General features: G+C 41.9%; 3 protein-coding genes across 3 annotated transcripts in view; 2 read left to right on the top strand and 1 right to left on the bottom strand.

Annotated features, from left to right (window-relative positions):
* Positions 1-1,792, top strand: part of MAP3K15 (mitogen-activated protein kinase kinase kinase 15) — a 148,816-nt gene extending 147,024 nt beyond the window's left edge. Inside the window, exons 27-29 of the mRNA XM_070462387.1 lie at positions 685-785; positions 864-940; positions 1,549-1,792. Coding sequence (XP_070318488.1) covers positions 685-785; positions 864-940; positions 1,549-1,636 — 266 coding nt within the window. The 3' untranslated portion in view covers positions 1,637-1,792. The remainder of the gene's footprint in view (positions 1-684; positions 786-863; positions 941-1,548) is intronic.
* PDHA1 (pyruvate dehydrogenase E1 subunit alpha 1) lies at positions 25-26,871 on the bottom strand. The gene is made up of 11 exons (XM_020914414.2): positions 26,680-26,871; positions 10,247-10,306; positions 9,503-9,676; positions 8,598-8,724; positions 7,802-7,893; positions 6,872-6,964; positions 5,858-6,013; positions 5,573-5,644; positions 4,696-4,763; positions 3,434-3,542; positions 25-3,041 (listed from the first exon to the last, which is right to left on the bottom strand). The coding sequence occupies exons 1-11, from the start codon at positions 26,734-26,736 to the stop codon at positions 2,877-2,879; spliced, it is 1,173 nt and encodes a 390-aa protein (XP_020770073.2). The 5' UTR covers positions 26,737-26,871; the 3' UTR covers positions 25-2,876.
* LOC110151134 (partitioning defective 6 homolog beta-like) lies at positions 16,551-17,972 on the top strand. Its single transcript, XM_020914415.2, has 2 exons — positions 16,551-16,713; positions 16,811-17,972. Exons 1-2 carry the CDS (start codon positions 16,641-16,643, stop codon positions 17,854-17,856), a joined length of 1,119 nt encoding a protein of 372 aa, XP_020770074.2. The 5' UTR covers positions 16,551-16,640; the 3' UTR covers positions 17,857-17,972.
* Positions 26,872-27,991: the final 1,120 nt, after the last annotated feature.

Raw genomic sequence — 27,991 nt, 5'->3', positions numbered from 1 at the left:
AGATGAATTGCAAAGAAGCCCACGTTATGATTTCATAAATGTTGAACATTTATACGATACTCAAGCAAAACTATAGGGACAGAAAGGAAATCAGAATGGGTGGGGGAGGACTGATTATAGAAGGCCCCAAGAACTTTTGGGGTAATAGAGAAATTTCTCTATCTTGATTGTAGTGGTGGTTCCTTATCTGTGCTTAGCAAAGTTCTCAGCACTGCATACCTAAAAGGGGTGGTTTACTGACTAAGGTATACCTCAGTCAACCAGCCTTAAGCAATTGGTGCCACCTACACAAGGGCTCCAGCTGCCTCTTGGAATGTGGGGTGGATAAGCTGTGATGCAAAACTCAGTATTGAAACCTATCTCCTCATTTGAATTCCAGTGTACTTTAAGAGACATGATTCCTTAGAAAAGGAATTTTAAAGATTGGAAAACACATTTAAAGTGGTAGATACCGTATCAAACTCCAAACTAACTAAAATATTTATGTATGATACCTTTAATCTCAGTAAAGTGACACCAAGGACTGTGGACTCTTACGCAGTGTGTAGCTGAGCTCAAGCTTAACCCATTTCCTTTTCACAGCACAATTACATTCTGGAATAGTTTATTTCATCCAACTTGCTACTCAAAGACTTTTACTGTTACACATCAGTATACAACATAACACATTTCTAATCATTACAGAGAACTCAGTGTCCCCTCCTGGGTTTCATGAGCAGCGAACAGATAAAGAGCTTGTCGATTGGTTGCAACTGCAAGGAGCAGATACGAGAATAACTGAAAAGGTAAGCTGAGAATCAAACCATTCCTAGGCTGTTATTACAAAGCTGCTTAGCTCTTGATGTATGTGATCTTTGTTTCAGATTCTTGAAGAGGGTTACACACTGTCTGATATTCTTAATGATATCACTAAGGAAGACCTAAGGTACCTTAGACTACGGTAAGAATAGCCTCAAAACATTTTGTGTAACAGAAAACGGCTTTTTTGGTGTGGATAGGCTTTTACATAAAAGCAGCAGAAAACAAAGTGCTGGTAACTTTCCCCCTTTCCCTTAGAAAACAAAAACTACCCAACCTCATTCCAAACTCTGGAGTTTCCAAGGGTAAAGTTGGGGAAAAGCTGAGAGGGAGCAGAAACTAAAGGCCCAGTAGGCAAAGTCAACAAACAGACTGCCAGGCTGGGAGTGGAATGAGGAAAGACAGGAGTTGACAGCAGGCTACACGCAAACCCTTTCATTCTCCTCCACTGGTCATCTTTAATAGCCTACTTAGCACAGATGCCCTGGCACTCCTGTACATACCTCTAAGGCCACATCCCACTTGTGCTGGGGTAGAAATTTCACTTCCATATGTGAAGGGAACATATCCCTATTTTAGTTTTTAAGTTAGAGACTGCGTTTTTAAGACTAGCCAGCAAAACTAGACAAGTCTAAAAGTACATACTATAGCTTTTGCCATAAGGGCTTCTTAAAGAAGTATTGTGTGGTACTGCTTTGAAGTTATCTTTTCTTATGACTCACTCTAAGGAAGACTTCTGTTTGTTCGTAGCGGTGGCCTTCTCTGCAGGCTCTGGACTGCAGTCTCCCAGTACAGAAGACGGACTCAGGGGGCCCCAGCAAACCAAGATGAGGCTTAATAATCAGCCACGTGGGGGATAGAGGGAAGCCAGAGCTGACATCTTTGTTAAAGCTTCTGTTACATACACACCAATCTTGCTGTGATTCCACAAGGAAAACACCACTGTTCATTGAACAGATTTAAGAACTTGAAGTTCTAAAGAATTATGGGAAAATGTTTAACAAAAAGGCTGGGAATCACTGTTTCAATTATACATTCCATACATTAACTGGAATTGCACTTAAAATTAGAAAAAGATAAAATCAACAAGACTCTGTCTTGTATTTAATAATGTTTGATATGAATGTAAATAGAAACTGTTAAGAAAATAGCTTCATATTTATATTGAATGTATAAATGGAAAAAACTAACTTATTTGGCCATTGAAATGAAGTAGTTATATTTAAACATGGAATTGTCCTCCCACCCCTGCCAAGTTATAATAAATAATCGTGCTTTATTAAGGAGAAATGATGGTTCAGTGTGAACAGGCTTCAGCATCAACGTGCACACTAACAGGGGCGTGTGTGCACACTAGGGTACACTAAGTGAGTTGTTGGGCACTGCGAGGGATAGGACACTGATCCCCCCACAAGGTGGTGGCAGAGTTGGACAGACATACAAGGAATCGTTTTTCCTTTTGGAAACTGAGTAACAATGAAAGTCGCTCACTCGTGTCCAACTCTTTGAGACCCCATGGACTATACAGTCCATGGAATTCTCCAGGCCAGAATACTGGAGTGGGTAGCCTTTCCTTTCTCCAGGGGATCTTCCCAACCCAGGGATTGAACCCAGGTCTCCTGCATTGCAGGCGGATTCTTTACCAGCTGAGCCACAAGGGAAGCCCAAGAATACTGGAGTGGGTAGCCTATCCCTTCTCCAGGGGATCTTCCCGACCCAGGAATTGAACTGGGGTCTCCTACATTGCAGGCAGATTCTTTACCAGCTGAACCGCAAGGGAAGCCCTTAGTAACTAAAGTATGTGTTAAAACTAGTATACAACTAAATCAAATAGAACTATTTTAAAGAAATAATTTGGAGGGTTAAGCAAACTATTACCTATTTTAGACCTATATAACTAAAATAACCTTATGTGTGCAATCACCTCTTTTAATGCAACACTGTACAAACCACATGCAAACACTATCCCAATCTACACGCCTTCTCTCTATGGGTTTTCCTCCTTGACAAAGTTGAGAACACAAAGCATTCCTTACACTTGCTGCCAAATAACTCCCTGAAGGTGTGTGTATCTCGCCTTAACTGATGGACTTAAACTTGATCCACTGGTTTGCGCCCCGGACTTCAAAAGGTGGATCATTGCAGTAGATGTGATAGCCAAGCTCTTCCAAAGGCGGTTCTGGATAAGCAGGAGCGAACTGAGCAGCATCCTCAATTTCTTTTCTCACTTCCACATCGATTTCCTAAAAATCAGATTACAGTTCAAGAGATTTGTTTGAAGATACACCTCTTAGGTACCAAGTAGTTCAACTCTTCTACTAGTACTAGAAGTGTACTTAAGGTGCTATTATGGTAAAAATAACAACGATCCATGAAGAAATACTCTGAAGCAGAGACAGAAACATACATCCTGGTGAGGGAACATTTAAAAACCTCAAATGTATTTACAGGAAAGAAGTGTGCTATTGGAGTTTAAAAGCTTCATCAATATGACTGAGGAATGCCCTGTGAGAATACCATGTGTATTTTCCCTTTTACTCACCTAGTTCACCTAAGAGTGGCAGCTTTTTGTGTAGAGAAAAACTGCTCAAAATTTGAGCGAGGCAACTGTTGAAAACCCTTCAAGTAAGTGTACCTTTAATTCTTCAACACTGGCGAGATTGCTGTTCACCATCCTGTCCTTGAGGAGTATGATAGGGTCACTCTTACTTCTAACTTCCTGAATCTCTTCTCGGGTCCGGTAACTGGGGAGGGGACCAGAGTGACAAGTGAGAACAGTTCCAGTAGAGCAGATGGTCTGTGAAACACAGCACCACATCAATACTCAGATCTCCGCAGGAAGGGCAGAATTATACTTCAAAATACAAGAACGCATCCTAACATTCTGTAAGAGCTGCTCTGTCTAAATTCCGCAGTGGCAATTCTCTGGGCTTCTCTGGCATTCTGACAACAGGAGCCCAGGTGCTGTCTGCTTCTTTAATCTAGATGTAGGGCATGAAGGTAGTGATGGAGGCTCTAAGTGGGTGAAGCCAGGGGAGATGGTTTTCTGGGGTGATAGCTGTAACCTTGGAAGCGGGAGAATGCTAACCCGGAAAAAAGTGCGCCTTCCCTTTCTCCTTTAAGACCCCAGAGCAGCATGGCTGGCAAAAACCTGGAGAGGAGGTTTTCCAGTTCTTGAATGTATAGTTGATCCTTGTCCTACATTATCTGAAGTAATACTAAAAGCAAAGGCTCTACCATTGTTTTTTAAACAGCAGAATTACACAAAGTGCTTTTTCCCATAAAAGTCGTTCTTTATAACACTTTCCCTTAGAGCTTTAGCCTACACTCTTAAAGACTTCTTACGGCTTGCTTTATCTAAATCTACTCTTTAATTATGCCACACCCCAGGACTGCAGCATTTCATGTTGGAGTTAGGACTTTTGTCACTATATTTTTTTGACACATCTATTTCAACACATGGAATATCCCTTCTGCTACCTGGTCTTGCACCATACCAGCCAGAAGAACATTTTCAAATGGAGGAATATGCCCTGGGAGCATCTGAGGTAATGCCTACAAAAGGTAAATGCTCCCAACTATACTACTGTTACCATCAGACCTGCTTTAGGTAACAATTCCTCACAATTCCTTCCTACAATTGTTTTTTTATTGGTACTCATGTTAACATGTGCACAATACATAGTGTACAAGTTTCCAGAATGCTTTCTAGATTGGAACCAACTTATTATAAAGCACTGTTTTCAGGCTTAGACTAAACTACTAAATCAATGCATGAAGCCAACTGGTGTCTGGACTCAAAAGTAAATTTTGAAATGCTTTTGCTTTTTCATGTAAGTAGTACCACTCTAAGCCCATCTACTTTGGACACCACACACTGTTTTTCCTTTACCCTACCTCACTCCAGGGTCACTCATGCTGTGTCCATGGTAACGGTAAGTCTGCAGCTCCATCAGTATAGGCCCCTAAAACAGAACCCAGTGGAGGTTAGGTGAGACAATGGGCATAGCCTCAAATATACACCCTATCAACTACTCTGATCAGATCTGAGTTGGCAAGAATTTCTTCTAAGTTGACTGACTCAGTTATCTCTTCTCATTTCTAATACCTATTTACAGCATCTTTCATCCTCCCTATTTTTAAGAGGGACTTATTATCTTAGGGGGCTGCTTTCTGGGTTGTGGAACAGTGATTTAGGGAGAACATCCTCCCACCAGTTCAAATAGCAGTTAAGCCTCTTTTTACGCCCATCTCACTGTTCCCTTCTCCCTCCACTGCTGTAGCTGGAAAGGTCAAGATCCTTAGGACTAAAACAATAAGACTACATAATTTAAACATTAATCTATAGAAAACAAACTTATACTGAATGCCTATTATCTAAGCACAGTTCCGTGCTGGGCACTGTGGGAGTCCCTAATCTCTTCACTCAAGGGGCTTATCATTAAGGTGGGGTGGGGGGGGTGTGGAGGCACATAATGAACCAAAAGGCAAAACAGATTGTCACAAAGACAGGCAGAATGCTGACGGAACACTGGAAGAAAAGATTTACCCCAAATGGGGGAAACATGGAATGTTTCCTAGGATGTGAGCTACCAAGACCATGTTATATATAAAGGGACCCGACTGACTCAAGTGGATCCTGCTTCTATCTTATACACCTCAATTAGCAGCTACCCCTAAATTGCCACAATGGACACAGGAGGCACTTCTTCCTACTTTAAGACAGATAAATGCCATTAGAAATCTCTAGCTTAGAGGCCAAAAAAAATCTTACCTTTCCAGATCTACAATAGGCAGCTGCAAATTTTGTGGCCTCCCGGACACACAGGATATCCATTCCATCTACCTGCCAATAAGTAAGAAAGATTTCAACAGAACACTGTAAATCAACTATACTTCATAAAAGTTCAAAGATAAAAAGGGGAGAGCTTAACTCCAACTGCCTAAAATAGTTTTCTTTTCCTATGACCTGTTCATCCACTAAGAAAATAGAACCCTTCCTTTGATGTGAGCCGTCGGGCCAAGAGTGCCGCCCCAGCTCTACCACAGGTATCCTTACCCTCAGCCCAGGAATAAAGTCGCCTCTCTTGTAGTAATCAGTGCTGGCTGCTGCTCTTTCCACAGATGTTCCCATCCCATAGCGGTTATTCTCACAGATGAAAATACAAGGCAATTTCCACAAAGCTGCCATATTGTAAGCTTCGAATATCTGACCCTGGAAGTACAAATAAAAAGTTCAAGTGGTTTTATTGTGCTGTCCTGGAAGTACAAATAAAAAGTTCAAGTGGTTTCATTGTGCTGTTTTTCTCTCAACTTCATCATCCCCAAAAGCCACTGCTCTACCCAGCAAGAGAAAGCCCTCATAATAAAAGATGAAATGCCTCACCTACAACCCAGATTCTGAGGCAAAGAAGTATGTGTGTATGTGTGTTGCAGCAAACTCATCTCTTTTTGCACCTAAGGAAGTGACAAACCAAATACTTCTACTTGCTTCTGTAGAGCTGACACAGTAGTATAGAGTACACTGGAAAAGACCAACATGTAGAAATGTACTGCAGCTACCTAGTTTTTGGGGTTTATGCTCGATTATAAATCCTATGAGACTCTCTGGATAACCCGTGTCTGAGAATCAGCATCCAGAGCAAGGCCTCACAGAATGTCGGCCACAGACTGGTGATTACTCAGACCGTAACAAAGAGTAGGAAGAGTCAGGGCTCAAAAACTATGAAAGGAGTCTGAAAATGCCTTGGTATTCAAGAGAATGAGTCTGCACATCACAGTACTGGTTGAGGAGTTGGTTTGCAAAGGGTTACAATGTAAACCAGTCCTTCACCACAGAGTCTGTGGAGCACTGACAGAACAAAGGTGTGCATCCTCTTAAGAGTACACCCATACAAATCGCTTGTGAAACAGTGCCAAGATGTAAATCTTTAATGTGGCCACAAAACCAAATTTTAGCCTGCCATATAAATGGCCGTTTCAACTAGTAATTGATACACTGCTTGGCCACAAACTGAACTATGAATATTCAACACTTTGGACATGACTGCAAAGTTAAGAGGCACTTACTCACCTGATTAGCAGCGCCATCACCATACAAAGTCAAACAGACCTCGTCTTTTCCATTATACTTACAGGCCAGAGCAATCCCAGCTCCCAAGGGCACCTAATATTGAGGACAAGCAAGAAAGGAACCACAGAAATCCATGAGGGAAGAAATTAATGCTACGAACGTTAGCTCCTGACCAGAACATGAGATAGAAATGACATGGTCCCTACAAACTCTTCCCTACCCAACCCTATCTCTGCTTACCCCACCCCCAAAATTGTAAACTGGCAAAGTAACACAAGTAACTGCTATTGTAACTGCTATTGTATTATTGTATTCTATTTCAACCATTAAGCAATAATATTTCTACATTGAAAGTTTCAACTATCAATCCTAAAAGCACCCACCCAGCAAACCAAGGGTTAAAAAAAATACCTCAAACAACAAAACCCCAGATGCTAAAACCTTAATATATTAGAAAGTAAACTTAACAATCTAGATATGATTTTATAGCTCTACTTGTTCATTATTTACTAACTGACGAGAACGAAGAGAACGGCACCACCACAGAAGCTGGCTTCAGCTTCGCACTAGGCCCTTAAGACCCTGAGCTCCGCCTCTCTGGGTGCCGTGTGCTGCAGTAGGGAGAGGGCTGCGGCCAGGAGGTGTGGCCATGCAGCCAGGTACTAATAGCAACTCAAAGATAGAGGCGGGGCGCCACTGCTAGAGGCTCTTGCTTACTTGTAAGACAGCAAATACCTAGAAAGGAAAATCTTTAAATCATTGTCCAACTCTGTTAAATGGCCCAATAATAGAGTATGAAAGCAACAGGTCGTTTAAAACACATCATGCCCCCCAAGTACTTCAGAGAGACATCCTCTGGGGTACAAAATATTGCAAAGATGTGGGCTAGGGCCCAACCCAGGAAATGATGCAATCCCAGTCCTCAGCTACCTGAGCTCCCACGATGCCATTGCCTCCATAGAAATTCTTGGCATACATATGCATCGATCCTCCTTTTCCTTTAGCACAACCACCTCTTCGTCCTATACATGGCAGCACACAAACGTGACATATCAAACACCAAACATAGAAAACAAAACCACATTGCAAGTATTTGTGCCGGCTTGACCGTGAGAAATCAAGAGACCAACTCGACTATATAACCACATGTCCCTCAAAGTAAATATATAGTCCTCCTAGTCTCCTGGCCCTTTTATAAGGAAGGTTAGACCAGTCCCATAAATCTTTCCAGCTCTCAAATCACCAAGTTTTCTTTAGATGTTAGTGTGGTATTCTAGACGGTTTTTTTTTTTTTTGGCCCACTAAAAACATCTTCCAATTTCTCCTACATTGGTGTACAAGTCAAGGGGGACAAAGGTACTAATAAGAAGACTTCTACAATTTCATTTCTACTCAATGAAATACTTATACTCAATTTACTTTCTCTGGCTACTAGATTTCTGTTGGCATGCTTGAGTGATAAACACTACTCTGATTTTATGGAGCTGACCTTTTTACCCAAGAGGCCAGATAACCTCAAAAATGGTCAGTTTACTCAAAAACATGATAGAGGTACCAGAGCACCCAAAGGGAGAGGTTATTTTTTTCCTGGTTTCTCAGCTTTTTAAAAAAAAAATCAAAAAGGTTTTAATTTTTAAAAAGTTTTAATGTTATAAACAGCATCTTTTCTTGGAGATTTGAAAACTTAATTCACTCAATTCCCCGTTTTTGTAAGTTAATAGCAAACCTGTAAGCTCTGCGAGAATCTCCCGAACAGAGAGTCCACGGGTAAAGGTAAAGCCATGAGCCCGGTAGGCTGTGATCAGATGGTCTGTGGGGTTGATGCCAGCCTCCAGGCCTACACAACAAGCTTCCTGCATTCAAGGAAGAAGCATCAGTGAGTCAATACAGTACACATTTCTAGTTAACAGGCTTCCTTGACTATTATGAAACATTTAGCCTAGAACGCAGTCATAACCACAACAAGTAGCTCCTTTTTCACCAGAAAAAAGGGTAAAGGCCAAGCCACAGCCATAAACTGGCAATCCACAGATATGCTGTTTCTTTTAAGCCTGTACGGCAACTTGAGAAAATCCTCCATCAGACGTCTACATCAAAATATTGGGGGAATTTCACATGAAAATGGATACTTCTGTCTTCTCTCGAAGACAAATAATAGGAAACATTAGCCCCGTATTTTCACATGGCACCAACTGGCTGGTATCATTATGACTTATCCTGCAGGTGGGACCTGTCTGTTCCAGTTCACCACCAATTCCTGTCACCATTCTCAACTCTTCATATAACTGGCAGCCTTCACTCACTTATTCTACCTAATTGGTCCCTGGTAGGCATTTGGTTTTATAAACCTTGTTCGAAACCCACAAAACAAAACAAAAACCCAAAAACCCTTTTCTCCAAAAGTATATCCAGTGCAGGTGATTGTAATGCCATAGTGGAATAGGAAATCAGCAGTGTGATACATGACTAAATTCTTTAGCATAACCATCCTAGCAGGTCTCCACAGTTTCATTTTTGTTCTAAAATACCAGCCTCAAATCCTCAGACAAGTAACATAGGGTAACAGCCAAAAAACACACACTATACTTAAATTCCAAAGTAACATAGCTTTCTTATAAAACTACCACTCACCTGACCATCACACAAGTGACAGAAACCACGAATAATTTTCTGTTTATACAGCTGATCTGCTTTTAACTCCATTCGGCGAACGGTCTGCATCATCCTGTAGTATTTGAGCCCGTCCTCCCTGGTAAGCACTGTAGTGACAGGAGGGCCCTCTTCCAGCCGGTGAAGATCACATTTCTGAAATGAAATCAGACAATTATCCCTCAGTCACTACAGTGTAAATATTGCCAACCCATTTAAGCTGTAACTCAAAATAGTTAAATATTTACAATCTTTACTGTTTTTTAACTTGAACACCAGCAGACAAGCATATCAGAAAGGCTGCACATTGCTTCTGATTCTTCTTAAAACTCACTGTGCAATGAAATGGGGTTTTGGAAGAAGGAAATATTTAATGACTTTCATTGAAAACCTCTAGGTCAACTGAGTTATAGGTTCAAAGACAAACTTTCAAAGAATCATTCTAAGAATCTTCTTATTCAAACTTTTTACCAAATTACATTTAAAATCTTAGAGTAGGTCTTTAATTTTTTTTAGCTTGAGCTCCTGCTCAAAACTACCAACAAGCTGCTACATAAAAGGAGTAAATTCTAATTTTTGCTGAACTCCTCTGCATCTTTGATTCTAGAACACTTGGAATGAGATGGTGAAAAAGCATGATTATCAAAATGCTCTATCACAAAGGTAAAACTACACATCAAAATCTACCTGTGGAAAAAATTCAACAGAAAGCAAAACACCTCTTACCTTAATTTCAAAAGTAGCATCATTTGCAAAATTACGGGATGCCACCAGCACTCTGCTTGCCTTGAAAGATCAAAACACACAAGTATATGAGTACTTTTCACTGTCTGGTTGTTTTTTGAGTTATTATTCTCACTAATCAACCATCAGGACGGAGCCCCAGAACTCGAGGGTCTGACACATTCATGGGCTTTATCTTCCATGCTGGTCACGGTGTCAGGACCCTTTCTTCCAAAATGCTTTGGCCAAGGAGACACAACTGTACCCACATCTGAAGGCGAACAGTAGAGAGAGAAAGGGCGTAAAACCCAGACCCATCGAGTTTGTCACTTTGTTTTCAAAGAAATTAGTGAAAATATAATGAGGCTAATGGTGAACTTGAAGAGACTAGATGATCTGTGGGATGTGTTTATTTATGCAATTCTTAGTCATAACTAGATATATTGGGCAAGCTAAAGCTTTACTTTCAGAACTGTCCTTCACATAAACCCATGTTTCAATTCCTGTCTCAGGAAAATCACTTCTGTATAAAAGAGTACTATAAGAAAAATATTTTAAACTATTCAAAGCATTAGATAAACACCTTAGTGAGAAAACTGAAAATTGCTCAGTCGTATCAGACTCTTTGCAACCCCACAGGCCGTAGCCTGCCAGGCTCCTCTGTTCATGGAATTCTCCAGGCCAGAATACTGGAGTGAGTAGCCCTTCCCTTCACTCAGTCGTATCAGACTCTTTGCAACCCCACAGACTGTAGCCTGCCAGGCTCCTCTGTTCATGGAATTCTCCAGGCCAGAATACTGGAGTGAGTAGCCATTCCCTTCTCCAGGGGATCTTCCCAACCCAGGGATCAAACCCAGGCAGATTCTTTACTGACTGAGCGACCACTAAAGCCCTTTTAGCAAGAAAGGTACAAGAGAAAAGAAAAGATACTCAGCATTTTCTGACTTAAGAAAACAAAAGATCTGAAGGATGTTTTATGATTTGAACAGACAGAGGCTCCTCCTAAAGCACCAGAAGGAAGATGTTCTCTAAACAGTAACCCCACCCCACTTTTAAATAATAAATGATCCTCATTTATTACTAGGGAAAAAAACAGATTAGCCACCTGTTTTTTCACTGGGTGAAACTGTGTCAAAAATGCCTTGTTCTGAGGTTGATCTCTTGCTAGATCAAGCAATGTGACCTATGTGCGACTTGGACCACTACTTGGGCTCAAAACAGGTCTCGGAACTGGTGTCATTGACTTATGTCATTTGGTATGCACATTAGTGGCATCTGTGTTTTAACCTCAATTCCCATTGCTACATAGGTCTGAGGTTTAGAAGGGCATCTGAGTTGAGGGGTGGGACATGCAATGAGTTTTCACTGAAACTTTCTCTCTGTGCTGATGAAATTCATGCTACCTGAGTCCCTTGGACTGCAAGGAGATCCAACCAGTCCATCCTAAAGGAAATCAGTCCTGAATATTCATTGGAAGGACTGATGCTGAAGCTGAAACTCCAATACTTTGGCCACCTGATGCAAAGAACTGACTCACTGGAAAAGACCCTGATGCTGGGAAAGATTGAAGGCAGGAGGAGAAGGGGACGACAGAGGATGAGATGGTTGGATGGCATCACCAACTCAATGGACATGAGTCTGAGTAAACTCCAGGAGTTGGTGATGGACAGGGAGGCCTGGTGTGCTGCCGTCCATGGGGTCGCAAAGAGTTGGACATGACTGAGCGGCTGAACTGACCTGAGTTGCCCAAAGCCATAGAGCACTTAAATGTTGGGGCTGGGGTACAAACCTAGCAAATCTGGCTCCAAGGTCTGTTACCTCACCCCCGTGAGCTACCTCCTCAAGCCCACACCACTGCAAGAGAAGTCCCAGTGGTCCCTTCTCGATGTTCAAGGGGCTGTCAGTGCTTGAGGGCAGGGACAAGCTGGGAGAAATGTTTCCTTTTCACTCTTTCACTCTGCTCACAGCAAAAGTACTCTATGTGATGGCTAAGGTCCAGGTTAGATCACAAATATTTAATCAGTTAGTACTATTTTAGCCACATTCTGCCACATGACATATATGTAAACAAACACTTCTCATGCAGAATTGAAGCACATTCTTCAGATCCCACAAAAGCACTTGTGATTTGTTCACACAGTGTCCTCTTACCATCCAACCTGTAACACTAGACTTGATCTTGGTGAGAAGGGATAAGGTTGATCTGCTAAGTGTACAAGCCAGAAGGCAAAAAGCTATTACTTACTTATCTCTATACCCATCAGTATACCACAATCCAATAAAGTCAACAAAGACAATGAAATTGCTAGAAGAAGTGAAAATGCTAGAAATAAATGCTTCAGACAAGTTGGGGGTAAAGACAGTTCACTAAAATACCTAAGAATAAGTGAAAAAAAAAATTGAGAAACTTGGGGGGGGGGACTCTATGTCCCCTTCTGATGCCTATGTCAGAAGCTTTCTCCTTTTTCACTGTAACAGAACTTCTGCCACACAAAAGCTCTGAATAATCAAGCCTGGTCCCTAATCCTGAAGCTAAATCTTCTTTGGCGATCACTAATCTGACACACTGTTCACCATAAGCAATCAACTTGGGGGCTTGTCTGGGATCTTCAAGACAAACTTTCAGCTTTTCAACCTCCTCATCGGTGAAAGGCTTCACATGGTGGGTTCCTCTGCTTCAAGGAAAGGACTTTCTTCAACTCTGCAAATACCTTCACCAACAACAATCATATGTGATGCCTCTTCTTGATCTGATGACATCTAACAATCCTAAGATGGACTGGTATAACATATTGTACCTTAACTATGGACATAATGTGACTTTTAATTTTGATTATGTTTTAACTTGGTTTAATGACTATTTTGCCTTACATCTGTAACTGTATAACAGGGTTTGTTTCTAGCTGTCTGAAAGCTTTTAGGTTACAAATAATTGTTCATACCCCTACAATTTCTACAGCCTCCTCCAACTATTACTTGGGGCCCCTGGATCAGAAACCCTCAATATGAGGATTAGGAGAATATGCTGCCTCAACAATTTAGGGTCTGTCTGCCTCCCTTACCAGCTCGAAGAAGTTATGGAATGAGAATGCTGCCCCTTTCCCTTGGCAACATAATTCTCCTAAAAGAAAAAGGGGGGAATGAGAGAGCTAATTCTTAGGTAGGTTGATAAGGAGTCTAGGGCCCTCAAGGAGGAAGGGGTCCAGGGCTCTCAAGGAGGAGAAAAGGACAAACTTTTTTTCTACATTGCTTTGTCTTAGTCACATAAGAGACTTCCCTGGTGGCTCAGACAGTAAAGTGTCTGCCTACAACACGGGAGACCCAGGTTCGATCCCTGGGTGGGGAAGATCCTCTGGAGAAGGAAATGGCAACCCACTCCAGTACTCTTGCCTGGAAAATCCCATGGACCAAGGAGCCTGGTAGGCTATAGTCCATGGGTTGCATGAGTCAGACAAGACTGAGCCACTTTACTTACTTAGTCACATAAGACATTTTTTCTTAAACTCTGAGTTGTTATGACAATAATCTTTAAGACTAACTTTCTTTAAGCCCAGAGCTGATGATTACACAACAAAACAACACATCTTGCTCAAGGGTGTTTTTTTTTTCTTTAAGATGCCAGTACTAATGATTATATAACAAGATGTATCTTGCTCAAGGACATGTTTCATATAATAACAATGTATCTTGCTCAAGAATATGTTTCTCCTTGTAACAAGAACTTTCTACTAATCTTATGTGGGAGTGGGTCTGGTAAGACCTTTCTATTGTTAGTTCTAATCTTGTTAATTTAAGATGTATGTTGTGGGAGTGGGTCTGGTAAAAGTATATAAGGCCTTGATAAGACTAGCAAGGGGGGCACTCTCCATCCCCCTTCTGATGTCTATGTGTCTGTCAGAAACTTTGTCCTTTTTCAATGTAATGAAACTTCTGCCAGACACACAAAAAATTGAGAAACTTGGGAATTTTCTCAAACTCTTCCAAAAGACTGAAGAGGAAGGAACACTCCCAAGACATTCTAGGAAGCCACCATCACCCTGATACCAAAACCATACAAAGACACCATTAAAAAAGAAAAGTACAGGCCAGTATCTTTGATGAATATAGATGCAAAAATTCTCAACAAATATTAGCAAACCAAATCCAACAACACATAAAAAAAATCATACACCATCACAAGTGGTGAATCCCAGGTTCATAAGGATGGTTCACCATATGCAATCAATGTAATACACCACATTAATAAAAGTCAGAAACCACGTGATCATCTCAATAGTTGCAGAAAAAGCATCCAACAAAATTCAATCCCCCCCGCCCAGAGCCTCTTATATAGAGTGAAGTAATAAGTCAGAAAGCAAAAACAAGTATTGTATATTACTCCAAATATATGAAACCTAGAAAAATGGTACTGATGAACCCGGTAGAGAACGGACTTGTGGACACAGCGGGGGAAGGTGAAGGTGGGACAAATTTAAGAAAGGAGCATTGAAGTATATACACAACCATGTGTAAAATAGAGGGAAATTGTAAATAACATGGGGAACCCAGCCTGGCACTCCATGATGACCTAAAGGGGTGGGATAGGAGGAGGGGAGGGAGGGAAGGGATATATATATGACTGATTCACGCTGTTGTACAGCAGAAACCAACACACTATAAAGCAATTTTCCACCAATTAAACAATTTTTAAAAAATTCAACATCCATTCATGATAAAAAGTCTTACCAAAGTGGATATACAGGGAACATATTTCAAAATAGTAAAAGCTATTTATTAATAGCCAATATTAACACTGAATGGTGACAAGTTGAAAGCCTTCCTGCTAAAATCTGGAACAAGACAAGGATGCCCACTCTCACCACTTCTTTTCAATGTAGTATTGGAAGCTCTAGCCACAACAATCAAACAAGAACAAGAAATAAAAGGTATCCAAATTGAAAGGGAAGAGATAAAATGATCGCTATATGCAAATGACATGCTGCTATATATAGAAAACTCCAAAGACGCCACAAAAAGACTAAGAAAAGTGATAACCAAATTCAGCAAGGTAGGCAGATACAAGACTAACATGCAGAAATCTGTTCCATTTCTTTACACTAAAAATATCAGAAAGAGAATGTAAAAATAAATAACAGTATCTCTTAAAAACTAAAATTCCAAGGAATAAACCTATGAAGACCTACAAGACTTTCTAGAATTAACACCAAAAAAAAAAAAAAAGATGTCCTTTTTATCATAGGGGACTGGAATGCACACAAAGTAGGAAGTCAAGAGATACCTGGAGTAACAGGCAAGTTTGGCTTTGGAGTACAAAATGAAGCAGGGCAAAGGCTAACAGAGTTTTGCCAAGAGAACACACTGGTCATAGCAAACACCCTCTTCCAACAACACGAGATGACTCTACACATGGACATCACCAGACAGTCAATACTGAAATCAGATTGATTATATTCTTTGCAGCCAAAGATGGAGAAGCTCTATACAGTCAGCAAAAACAAGACCAGGAGCTGACTGTGGCTCAGATCATGAACTCCTTATTGCAAATTCAGACTTAAATTGAAGAAAGTAGGGAAAACCACTAGACCATTCAGGTGTGACCTAAATCAAATCCCTTATAATTATACAGTGGAAGTGACAAATAGATTCAAGGGATTAGATCTGATAGACAGAGTGCCTGAAGAACTATGGATGGAGGTTCGTAACACTGTACAGAAGGCAGTGATCAAAACCATACTCAAGAAAAAGAAATACAAAAAGGCAAAATGGTTGTCTGAGGAGGGCTTACAAACAGCTGAGAAAAGGACTGAAGTGAAAGGCAAAGGAGAAAAGGAAAGTTATACCCATCTGAATGCAGAATTCCAAAGAATAGCAAGGAGAGATAAGAAAGCCTTCTTAAGTGAACAACACATATAAATAGAGGAAAACAGAATGGGAAAGATTAGACATCTCCTCAAGAAAATCAGACATACCAAAGGAACATTTCATGCAAAGACACAATAAAGGACAGAAATGGCATGAACGGAACAGAAACAGAAGACATTAAGAAGAGGTGGCAAGAATACACAGAAGAGCTGTACAAAAAAGATCTTTATGACCCAGATAACCATGATGGTATACTCACCTAATGCCAGACATCCTGGAATGCAAAGTCAAGTGGGCCTTAAGAAGCATCACTATGAGTCCGACCCTCGGTCCCGCCGCGTGAGGAGCCAGCGGAGCGGGGCTCGGCGCGGAGACACGAGCCGCAGCCGCCCCTCTGCAGGTGCCTGTGAGGAGGAGCCGCCGCCGCCGCCGCCGCCGCCGCTGCCGCGTCCCGAGCCCGCCGGTCGCGCACTCGCCCCGCGCGCCCCCGAGGGGCGGCCCGGCTGGAGGAGGCCGCCGCGGGCCCGGCCTCAGGATGAACCGCGGCCACCGGCACGGGGCGGGCAGCGGCTGCCTGGGCACCATGGAGGTGAAGAGCAAGGATGGGAGTCAGGCCCGAGGCATACCCGAGGATGGGGGGACATTTGAGCGAGCGCAGCGTGGTACGAAAGGTTTGGAGGAATTCTGCCTTCTGGCCTTTTGGAGCTGAATTTCGTCGGTTTTCACTGGAAAGATCAAAACCTGGAAAGTTTGAGGAGTTTTATGGATTACTGCAACATGTTCATAAAATACCCAATGTTGACGTTTTAGTAGGCTATGCAGACATCCACGGCGATTTACTACCTATAAATAATGACGACAATTATCACAAAGCCGTTTCAACGGCCAACCCACTGCTGAGGATCTTTATACAGAAAAAGGAAGAGGCAGACTACAGTGCCTTTGGTACAGACACCCTCATCAAGAAGAAGAATGTTCTCACCAACGTGTTGCGGCCCGACAACCACAGAAAAAAGCCGCACATAGTCATTAGCCTGCCCCAGGACTTCCGGCCTGTGTCTTCCATCATCGACGTGGACATTCTCCCGGAAACACACCGCCGGGTGCGTCTCTACAAGTACGGCACAGAGAAACCGCTGGGCTTCTACATCCGGGACGGGGCCAGCGTCCGGGTGACCCCGCATGGCCTGGAGAAGGTCCCGGGCATCTTCATCTCCAGACTCGTGCCGGGGGGCCTGGCTCAGAGCACGGGGCTGCTGGCTGTCAACGACGAAGTCCTGGAGGTGAACGGCATTGAAGTATCCGGGAAGAGCCTTGACCAGGTCACCGACATGATGATCGCCAACAGCCGCAACCTCATCATCACGGTGCGGCCGGCCAACCAGAGGAACAACGTCGTCCGGAATAGTCGGACTTCGGGCAGCTCCGGCCAGTCGACCGACAACAGCCTCCCCAGCTGCGCGCCGCCACCGGAGCCCAGCCTGGAGCCGGGGGAGGAGGACAGCGACGACGACGACATCGTCATCGAGGACAGCGGGGAGCCGCGGCAGATCCCCAGGGCCGCGCCCAGCGCCGAGAGCCTCGAGTCGCTCACGCAGGTAGAACTCAGTTTCGAGTCTGGGCAGAACGGTTTCATCCCTGCTAACGAGGTGAGCTTACCACCGGTAGCAAGTGGCGCCCGCACCGAGTTCGAAACGAGTGCTCCAGACCAGAAACTCTTAGAGGAAGATGGAACAGTCATCACACTATGAGACCCTCACGGCTTGAATGTCTTCTGAACAAGGATGCCATGGAGACTCTGTAAATTTGGCTAGTGGCAAGCATTATATACCTCTGAACAAGTGATCTGGGATAGGCATGAAATATATATATATATATATATATATATATATATATATATATATATATATCTCAAGCTTAAAAATGTTATTGAAATAGTAGTTTGATAATTCATATAAACTTTGGTGGGTTAGAGGTAAATTCAAGTCTAAAACAGAGGGGCCTTTGCTACTGAAATGATGTGCTTTTGCTATTTTGTATATAGAGAACTGGATGTTAGAGCACATTTCCCCAGAACTAAACACCCTAAGGACTAGATCATTTCCGTTTGAAGTGGTTGCATATTAACCTGCTGTGCAGAGCCTGGTTAATTTTTCCCTTAACTATATTTTTTAATTTCTAATGTGAAGAAGTCTTATCTATTTGGTACTTTGGGGACCTCGGCTCCTATATGCCCCGTATTTTATTTTGACTTTTTAGATGTTCCTCTGTTGCTAATTTTAACAGTTTTTCCAAATGCTCCCCCACCCCCCACCCCCGCCTCTCAATTTCTAAGAAATCAAACCAACTGACTTGTTTTTTAGTGGCTGCTTCAAGTTATAAATCATTGAAGCAATGTTCCTGAATTAAGAAACTCTTAACAGTCGTTCAGATCCGCGTTTGTCCCTCCTGTAACTTCCACATTTACAAACTCATTCCATTCAGGCATCCCTTAAATGCTGTGAAAGGCAGTTCCATCGCCTCTGCTGATGTGGGAGACTCTCTCCCATAATGTCTTCTTGTCCTCATTCCGAATCGCATTGGAAATCATTCCTTTCTTTGTGTATTTTGTTGGTCTGCCTTTATACCCTTTTAATGTGTTTGAGTAGTGTGAATTATTTTCATTTAAAAAAAAAAACACCCAAACTAAGAGATTTTTATACACAGGACAGCCTTGTGCACTTTTTATATGGAAGTTTTGGGTTTTTCTTAGTGGGGATTGTAGGAACACTGCCTACACTTTATGGAAAGTATGTAGTATTCACCTTTGACAGGTAGAGTGTATCTCGATTAATGTTAAGAGGCTATTTATTACTTTCTGATGCATCCACTTAGAACAAGGTAAGAGTAAGGCTGCTAACTTTTCGTTCCTTGCCTGGCTTCGTTGTATGAGGTGCACCAGCGCTATGGTAGCTTGTATATAAAGACTGAGAACAGTGTGAACAACATGAATTCCCTGTGGCTTACTGATGTTGCTCTCAGAGTTATTTATTGATTAATTTTATGGTAGGGCTAGAATGGATACCTTTTAACAATTGTGTGCTATTAAAACAATGAAGAATGGAATGACTCCGTTTTGAAGGATATTTTCTCTATATGGTAAAAGTATATGAAGTAAAGTTGATTAAATGAAGATCACTTGACTCAGAATACTTCATCGTATTTTGTTCACATTGTACCACTAAACATATTATCACTAAACTATTAACTGCACAATGTTATGTAACAGTATACTTTTTGTTGAATTCATAGAAATTCTTCCACTTATTTAACCACTATTTTTTAATGGCATTCCAGGTTTAACATTCTGTTGAGTTTTACAAATTTAACTCTTGAATGGCAAAATTTAGTAAGTAGAAGGTTACATTTCATTTATATTACAAGTGGTGCAGGGGTTCAACATTTTGAGTAAAAATACTTTCACATACTACCTCTCTCTCTCTCTCTCTCTCTCTTTTTCTTTAAACAAAGTTTTAACATCAGAACTGTTCTCTTAGGGGAAGAAATACTTCAGGGCTTGACTTTTTGAACAACTTTTAACTGTAAAAATATAGATCTGTCTTGTATGTATTCATGAAAATGGAAATCAAAGCTGCTAGTGCTTTTTATTTTAATTTTCCCGCTAAAAGTATATGTCAGTGGTCTTTTCAACTGGATCTCTCATTTAAATTATTGGTGAAATAACTGATTACTAGACATATTGTAAAACCAATAGATCTTGGTTATACAGTAAAATGTCGATTCATTGGTAGCCTGAATTGTTTCAAGTGTACCTTATTAACAAAAATATCAGTGGATTCACCTTAAAATTTTATAGTACTAAATGTCAAGCTAACTGTGAATTTTGTTCTGTATCTTAAGTAAGTTTATGATAATGTCCTCATGAGCTATCAACAAAATATATGTACTTTTGTGAACTATGAATTTTCTAATTAAATTTTACATGCAACATGATTTTTACATGAATGATACTTTGTTTAAACTATCAAATGTCAGTATTTTACTACAATTTTATTATAAAATGTACATTATCACTAAATGAATTTTGATTTTAAAAATCAAATTAGCTTTAGTTGTATATTATTTTTTACAAATAAAGATAGACTTGTATAAAGAAAAAAAAAGAAGCATCACTATGAACAAAACTAGTGATGGTGATAGAATTCCAGTTGAGCTATTTCAAATCCTCAAAAATAATGCTGTGAAAACGCTGCACTCAATATGCCAGCAAATTTGGAAAACTCAGCAGTGGCCACAGGACTGAAAAAGGTCAGTTTTCATTCCAATCCCAAAGAAGGGCAATGCCAAAGAATGTTCAAACTACCACACAATTGCACTCATTTCACATGCTAGCAAGGTAATGCTTCAAAATCCTTCAAGCTAGGCTTCAACAGTAAGTGAACCAAGAACTTCCAGATGTACAAGCTGGATTTAGAAAAGGCAGAGGAACCAGAGATCAAATTGCCAACATTTGTGGGATCATAGAGAAACCAAGGAAAATTCAAATAAACATCTACTTCTGCTTCATTGACTACACTAAAGCCTTTGACTGTATGGATCACAACAAACTGTGGAAAATTCTTAAAAGAGATGGAAATACCAGACCACCTTACCTGCCTCCTGAGAACTCTGTATGTCAAGAGGTCAAGAAGCAACAGTTAGACTTGAACATGGAACAACGAACTGGTTTAAAACTGGGAGTCAAGACTCTATATTGTTACCCTACTTATTTAACTTAGATGCAAAGTACATCATGCAAAATGCCCAGCTGGATGAATCACAAGGGAGACATATCAATAACCTTGGATATGCAGATGATACCACCTCAATGGCAGAAAGGGAAAAGGAACTAAAAGCCTCTTGATGAAGGTGAAAGAGGAGAGTGAAAAAGTTGGCTTAAAACTCAAGATTCAAAAAACTAAGATCATGGCATCCGGTCCCATCACTCATGGCAAATAGATAGGGAAACAATGGAAGTTGTGACAGATTTTATATGCTTGGGCTCCAAAATCACTGTGGATGGTTAACTGCAGTCACTGCTGCTCCTTGGAAGAAAAGCAATGACAAACCTAGACAGCATATTAAAAAGCAGAGACATTACTTTGCCAACAAAGGTCCATATAGTCAAAGCTGTGGTTTTCCAGTAGTCATGTATGGATGTGAGAGTTGGACCATAAAGAAGGCTGAGTGCTGAAGAACTGATGCTTTCAAACTGTGGTGCTGGAGAAGACTCCTGAGAGTCCCTTGGACAGCAAGGAGATCAAACCAGTCAATCCTAAAGGAAATCAACCCTAAATATTCATTGGAAGGACTGATGCTGAAGCTGAAGCTCCAATACTTTGGCCCCCTGATGTGAAGAGCCGACTCACTGGAAAAGACCCTGATGCTGGGAAAGACTGAGGGCAGGAGGAGAAGGACATGAGATGGTTGGATGGCATCATTGACTCAATGGACATGAGTCTGAGCAAACTCCAGGAGATAGTAGTGAAGGACAGGGAAGCCTGGCGTGCTGCAGTCCATGGGGTCTCAAAGAGTCGGACACAACTGAGCAACTGAACACGAAACCTGACCAAGGAGGTGAAAGATACACTGACTACTACAAAACACTAATAAAGGGAACCAAAGATTATTCAAAGAAATGAAAGAATATCCCATGCCCCCGAAATAGAGGAATTACTATTACTAAACTGGCCATACAACAAAAAGCAATCTACTGCAAAATGTCTATCAAATTACCTATGACATTTTTCACAGAACTAGAACGACGAATCCAAAATTTTATATGCAACCATTAAAGACCCAGCATTACCAAAGCAATCCTAAGCGAGCAAGGGGGGAACCAAAGCAGGACATTTAACTCTCCCAGCTACAGTAATCAAAACAGTGTAGTACTGGCACAAAAACAGACATACAGATCAATGGAACAGAATAGAGAACCCAGAAATAAACCCACACACCTATGGTTGAAATTAATCTTTGACAAAGGAGGCAAGAATATAAAATGGGACCAAAACAGTCTCTTCAGCAAGTGGTGCTGGAAAAGTTGGACATCTGCATGTAAATCAATGAAGTCAGAACACACCCTCACACAATGCATAAAAATAAAGTCAAAATGTCTTAAAGGACTTAAACATGGGCTTCCTTGGTGGTCCAGTGGTTAAGAATCCACCTGCCATGGCAGGGGACACAGATTCAACCCAGGTCCGGAAAGATTCCACACGCTGTGGGGCAACTAAGCCCATGCATCACAGCTACTGAGCCTGTGCTCTGGAGGCTGGGAAGAGCGAGCACTGAAGCCCACACATCTTTATGGCCTGTGTTCCTCAACAAGAGAAGCCATCGTGACGAGAAGCATGTGAACTGCAACCAGACTGGCCCCCACTCACAGCAACGAGAGAAAGCCCAGGCATAGCAATGAAGACCTAGCACAGGCAAAACTAAATAAATTAAAACTTAAAAAGAGAGAGGGGCTTAAACATAACACATGACAACATAAAACTCCGGAAAGAAGGCATAGGCCAAACATTCTGACATAAATTGTAAAACATTCTAACATAAATCATACCAATGTTTTCTTAGGTCAGTCTCCCAAGGCAATAGAAACAAAAACAAAAATAAACAAATGGGACCTAATCAAACTTACAAGCTTTTGCACAGCAAAGGAAACCATAAAAAAGACCAAAGGGATGGGAGAAAGCATTTGCAAGTGACACGACCAACAAGGGCTTCATTTCCAAAGGATACAAGCAGCTCATACAACAAAAAAAACAACCCAACTGAAAAGCAGGCAAAAGACCTTAATAGACATTTCTCCACAGAAGACATACATGGCCAGTAGGCACATGAAAAGATGCTCAACATCACTAATTATTAGAGAAATGCAAATCAAAACTACAATGAAGTACCACCTCACACCAGTCAGAATGGCCATCACTAAAAAATCTACAAATGCTAGAGAGTGTGTAGAGACAAGAGAACTCCCCTACACTGTTGATGGGAATGTGAGCTGATGCAGCCACTGTGGAAAACATGGAGGTTCCTCCGAAAAGTAAAAATAGAACTATATGATCTAGCCTCCTGGTGGCTCAGCGGTAAGAATCCACCGGCAATGCGGGAGACCTGATTTCGATCCCTGGGTTGGGAAGATACCCTGGAGAAGGGAATAGCTACCCACTCCAGTATTCTGGCCTGGAGAATTCCATGAATTCCAGTCCATATGGTTGCAAAGAGTCAGACACAACTGAGCAACTTTCACTTTCATATGATCTAGCAATCCTACTCCTGGGCATATACCTGGAAAAATTATAATTCAAAAAGATTCATGCACTCCTATGTTCATAGCAAGAGCCAAGTCGTGGAATCAATTTAAATGTTCATCAACAGATCAATGGATACAGATGTGGTACATACATAGAGTGGAATACTACTCAGCCATAAAAAAGAACAAAATAATGCAATTTGCAGCAACATGGATGCAACTAGAGATGAAGTAAGTGAAGTAAGTAAAAAAAAGAGAGACAAACACCATATGATTGCATTTATATGTGCAATCTAAAATATTACACAAATGAACCTATCTGCAAAACAGAAATAAACTCACAGATACAGAGAACAGACATCTGATTGTCAAGGGGGAGGGAGAGAGATGGACTGGGAAGCCTGAGATTAGTAAATGCAAACTATTACATTTAGACTGGATAAACAACAAGGTCCTACTTGATAGCACAGGGGACAATACTAGATCTCCTGGGATAAATCATACTAGAAAAGAATATTTTAAAAGAATGTGTATATTTGTATAACTTAGTCAATTTGCTGTACAGCATAAATTAGCACAACACTGAAATAAGCACTCTGGAAACTCAACCTCATTCGAAGATGAAATCACAGGTACTTAAGCACCTTAAGTAACTTCAGTTACACTGGACTCTCTGCTTTCATTTTATTTTTTTTCATTTATTTTTATTAGTTGGAGGTTAATTAAGACTCAACTTTCTGTAGCAGGTGCAAGCATTCAGTTTCTGAAAGTTCTGGTGGATTGGCTGAAAGGAGGCAATGAATTAAATTACTACTTTGTTTATTAAATTACTACTACTTCACACAATCATTTTGTTAAACAATAAGTTACTTAAACGTGTTTGAGTCACTTATGCTTGAGTAACAAGCTGGCTGTCGTCTGTCTTCATAGGACTCACATCCGATGTGCTGACTTAAGTGTTAAACCCAGAATACTGGGAATCTGCCACACCAGTTCATGGAACAAGAAACGTGTCTAGTCCATGACCTAGGAGTTTTAAGTGTTTTTTCCTTCACCTAACAATGATCTTTTTAGCATTAAAAGGAATAGGTTAAAAACAGAATGTCTGTGATGATTTTAAACCAAACACTGAACTCTCTAAGTAGCCTGTGCTAACACATCTGAAACCTGACAGATGAATAAGCACACTGGACCCAAGAGCCCAAAATGCACTGAGCACTCTGGGAACCTTTCATGATTACTACCGTTTACAGAAATGCTGGTTAGCTGACTTGCTTTGTTGCAGGGAGTGGGAGCTATTAAAAAAAATTCAGCTCACCCACAACCCAGGGTTAATAGAGAATTCTTAAAATATTTGTGTCTGGGCCTTAGTATACTTAACGGCACAAGGGCAGGCAACCAAAAAAAAAAAAAAAAACATGCAAAATAGCCAAAAAGATGGGCAGCTCAAAGAACCATAACTCCTTCACTGTCTCTCATCCTCAAGAAAAAAGTTAAAAAATTATTTTTACTTAAATAAAAATGCTCTGCACAGTGATCAAATTCTGCCATAATAATCTTTTCTCTCAATTAGAATTTCTGACTAAATAAAGTTATACTCCATTCTTGTTTTATCCCCTTAGCAGATCATTGTAAGCCAGATCTGATTTGTTTGATTTGAGCTGTATTATATGATTTTTGAAAAGGCCAAAGTTTTTCATGAAGTGAAGATGAAGTGCCATTTGCCTTTCATGCCAACATATTGCCGGAAAACAAAAACCCAACCAAGAGTACTTCGGACAGTTGAGGGAATGAGGCTCTGATTTTTAACAATGACTTCTCTCTGCTTTTAGGGACACAGGGGTGACAGTAATTTGAAAACTCACGAATTTTCTTTTCCTGTAGAAAATCATCGATTCAATCCAAGTTTTTCTTCTTTAATGTAATCCTTTAAATGTAATGTTAATACAGGACTAGGTCTGCATTATGTTATATACAAAATACATGTATAACATTATATACCTCTATCATGTTGAAAACACGTTTCTGTTACCTACATTCAACTAAAAATTGATGCTACGGACATTAACTAGCCAAGGCACACACGAAGAGCTCAATAAATGCTGGGTATGTCATGTGTACAGGGAGAAATAAAGAACAGTGGAAACTGGCTGTCCTTCAACTTACTAAGGATTAATCCATTACAAGCTTTGTATCTGCCAGTCAATAGCACTCCTAGAGGGGCACCCTTTCTACCTTTTCAAACTCCCTTCCCATACCAAGCAGAGTTGCCACAAAGTCTTGGGAGAGTTACTAGAGCCAGAATTCCAAGTCTTGGCTGAAGTTATACCAAGTAACACTACCCCCAGTGCCTAGAGGTCAAAGTGCTCCAAGCTTAGCCTAGGCATATCTAAACCCCGGAGCCACAAACAACCTCTAACCTCACCCTCCCAAGCACCACGGCCGTTTCTTTCAGCTACTTTTACCCTAAGAGCAGGTGTGTAAGGGACAGAGCGTCTCCCTCTGGGTTCCGCTTGAGGGCTCCTGAACTGACTGCCAAGAAAAGCTCAAGGTTGAGGAAGACGAAACGGTAGGAGGCGTGTTTCTGCGGACACTAACCCTGCGTGAATCCTCCAGAGACCAGTACTGGTGATCAACAGGTGTACACCAAACTGGGCAATATGTAACAGACAGCAACTACTATGTAACAAGCGCTAAAGGGACAGGCCTGCATACTTGTCACTCGTTTAAGCCTCACAGCCACCCCACGGGGTAAGTACTCTCAACCCCGTTTCACTCAGAGATAAGGAAACTGAGCACCGACATGTTTCAGAAAGGACAAAACCAAAAAACTTTTGCCCAAGGTCACAGGATAAGCAATGGTGAAACTTCTGACTGAACGGGGCCACTCAGTCTCCGGATTCCCGGTCAAGAGAAACAAAGTTATGAAGTTTGTAAATGAGTGGGCCGGGAAGAGGCAGTCAACTGTACACTCGAGGAACCCCAAGGGCCTCCTTTTCTGACTGTAGTAAACGAAGGCGCCCTTCCGGGGCGATTCAATTAGCCCGACATCGGCAGCCGCGGCTGGCCGCCACGCGGACCTTGTAAAACGCCCCCTCCCCCGGGTCGGCGCCAGAGGCCGAACCATCGCTACTCTCGCGACCAGGAGTACAGTGCAAGACGTGGAAACGGAACAAAGGCCCGCGGCTGCACGAGGCCCGGCTTACTGAGCCCAGGCGCCCTGCCCTCTGCCGTCCTCTAGTCTCGCGCCCACCCCGAGTCGTTCACGCCGCCTCACCGGCTTCTGGGCGACGCCCGACAACACGCGAGAGACGGCGGCGAGCATCTTCCTCATGGAGCGCAGGCAGTGGCTGCAGCTGCGAACCTCCAACGAGCCGAGGAGTGCAGCCCAGGTGGGTTCAAGTCTCCTTCAGGTGCCCTGAGCGGACACTTCCACTTAACGGCGGCGCGACGCGACGGAGAGACGTCATGCGCCGCGCCCGGTCTCAAGCCAACCAGGACGGTTTCCAGGGTGTGCCCCGCCCACCCGAGGGAACGGCGGCCGGCCATTGGGTGTCGGAGCCACAGGCCACGGCTGAGCGATACTTGTGTCACCACGCCGAAAACGGGTGAGGCGCTGTAGACCCCAGGGCGCCTGCGTGGGAAAGTGAGGCCACACTTACAGGCGGAGGAGCGGCGGGGGTGGGAACTAGTTTTCGTACCCAGCTTAAGCCACGCACGATGGATACCGTGCAAAGCGAATCTTACTGGGCATCCAACCCTGCCGGTGCTGTAACAGCCTTCGCTCAACACACGCAATGATGAAGATTAATGGCTTTGTTGTTGATCAGTCGCTAAGTCCCGTCCTACTCTTTGCTAACTCAGGACTGCAGCAAGCCAGGCTCCCCTGTCTTTCAGTATCTCTCCTAGTTAGCTCAGATTCATGTCCACTGAGTTGATATGCTATCTAACCATACTTTCTAAGATTAATAGCTGGGTAAGAGTCAAAAGACAAAACATCTGGTTTCTGTAGATGGTTCTGCTGCGAAACTGTCTTTAGGAAATCGAATAATAGTTGTAAAAGGCTTCCGGGTCTGTCTGAGCAAGGCTCTGATAAACTAAATTCATATTTTAAAGTAAGACAAAACTTTCAACAATTTTTCTCTCTTGTGTGCACTGTGCATCTGCCCTATGCACTGATCTGACCCAGTGGCAAAAACACCTGCTCAACTAGAATGATCAGATCTTCTAGTGCCAGTCATGGAAACTCCTTAAGAGAGAACATGAATCTCTCAATCCTGCAGGGGATCACCATGACCCACCACGCACCCTGGATGTACATACATCTTTAGTGAAATTCACGTACAATGCCAATAGATCATTTCCTTTAAAGATAGGGACTGGTACAGAACAGACCAAGTCACAGGACCTGAGGAGATATGGAGCCACTCCTAACGGAAGTTCTCACCTTAAATACTTGGTTAAGACCTTACTGATCTCACTAGCTATACTGTTCATATCCTGCCTATTTGACGACATGATTGTTTCTTGCATTACCAGATGTGTGACTGAGCCTCAGATAAATACAACAATAACTAAGTGACTGAAGC

Source organism: Odocoileus virginianus, unplaced genomic scaffold, assembly GCF_023699985.2.
Source record: "Odocoileus virginianus isolate 20LAN1187 ecotype Illinois unplaced genomic scaffold, Ovbor_1.2 Unplaced_Scaffold_4, whole genome shotgun sequence".
In the NCBI taxonomy this organism is placed as follows: Eukaryota; Metazoa; Chordata; class Mammalia; order Artiodactyla; family Cervidae; genus Odocoileus; species Odocoileus virginianus.
This window is presented reverse-complemented; position numbering and strand designations above follow the sequence as displayed.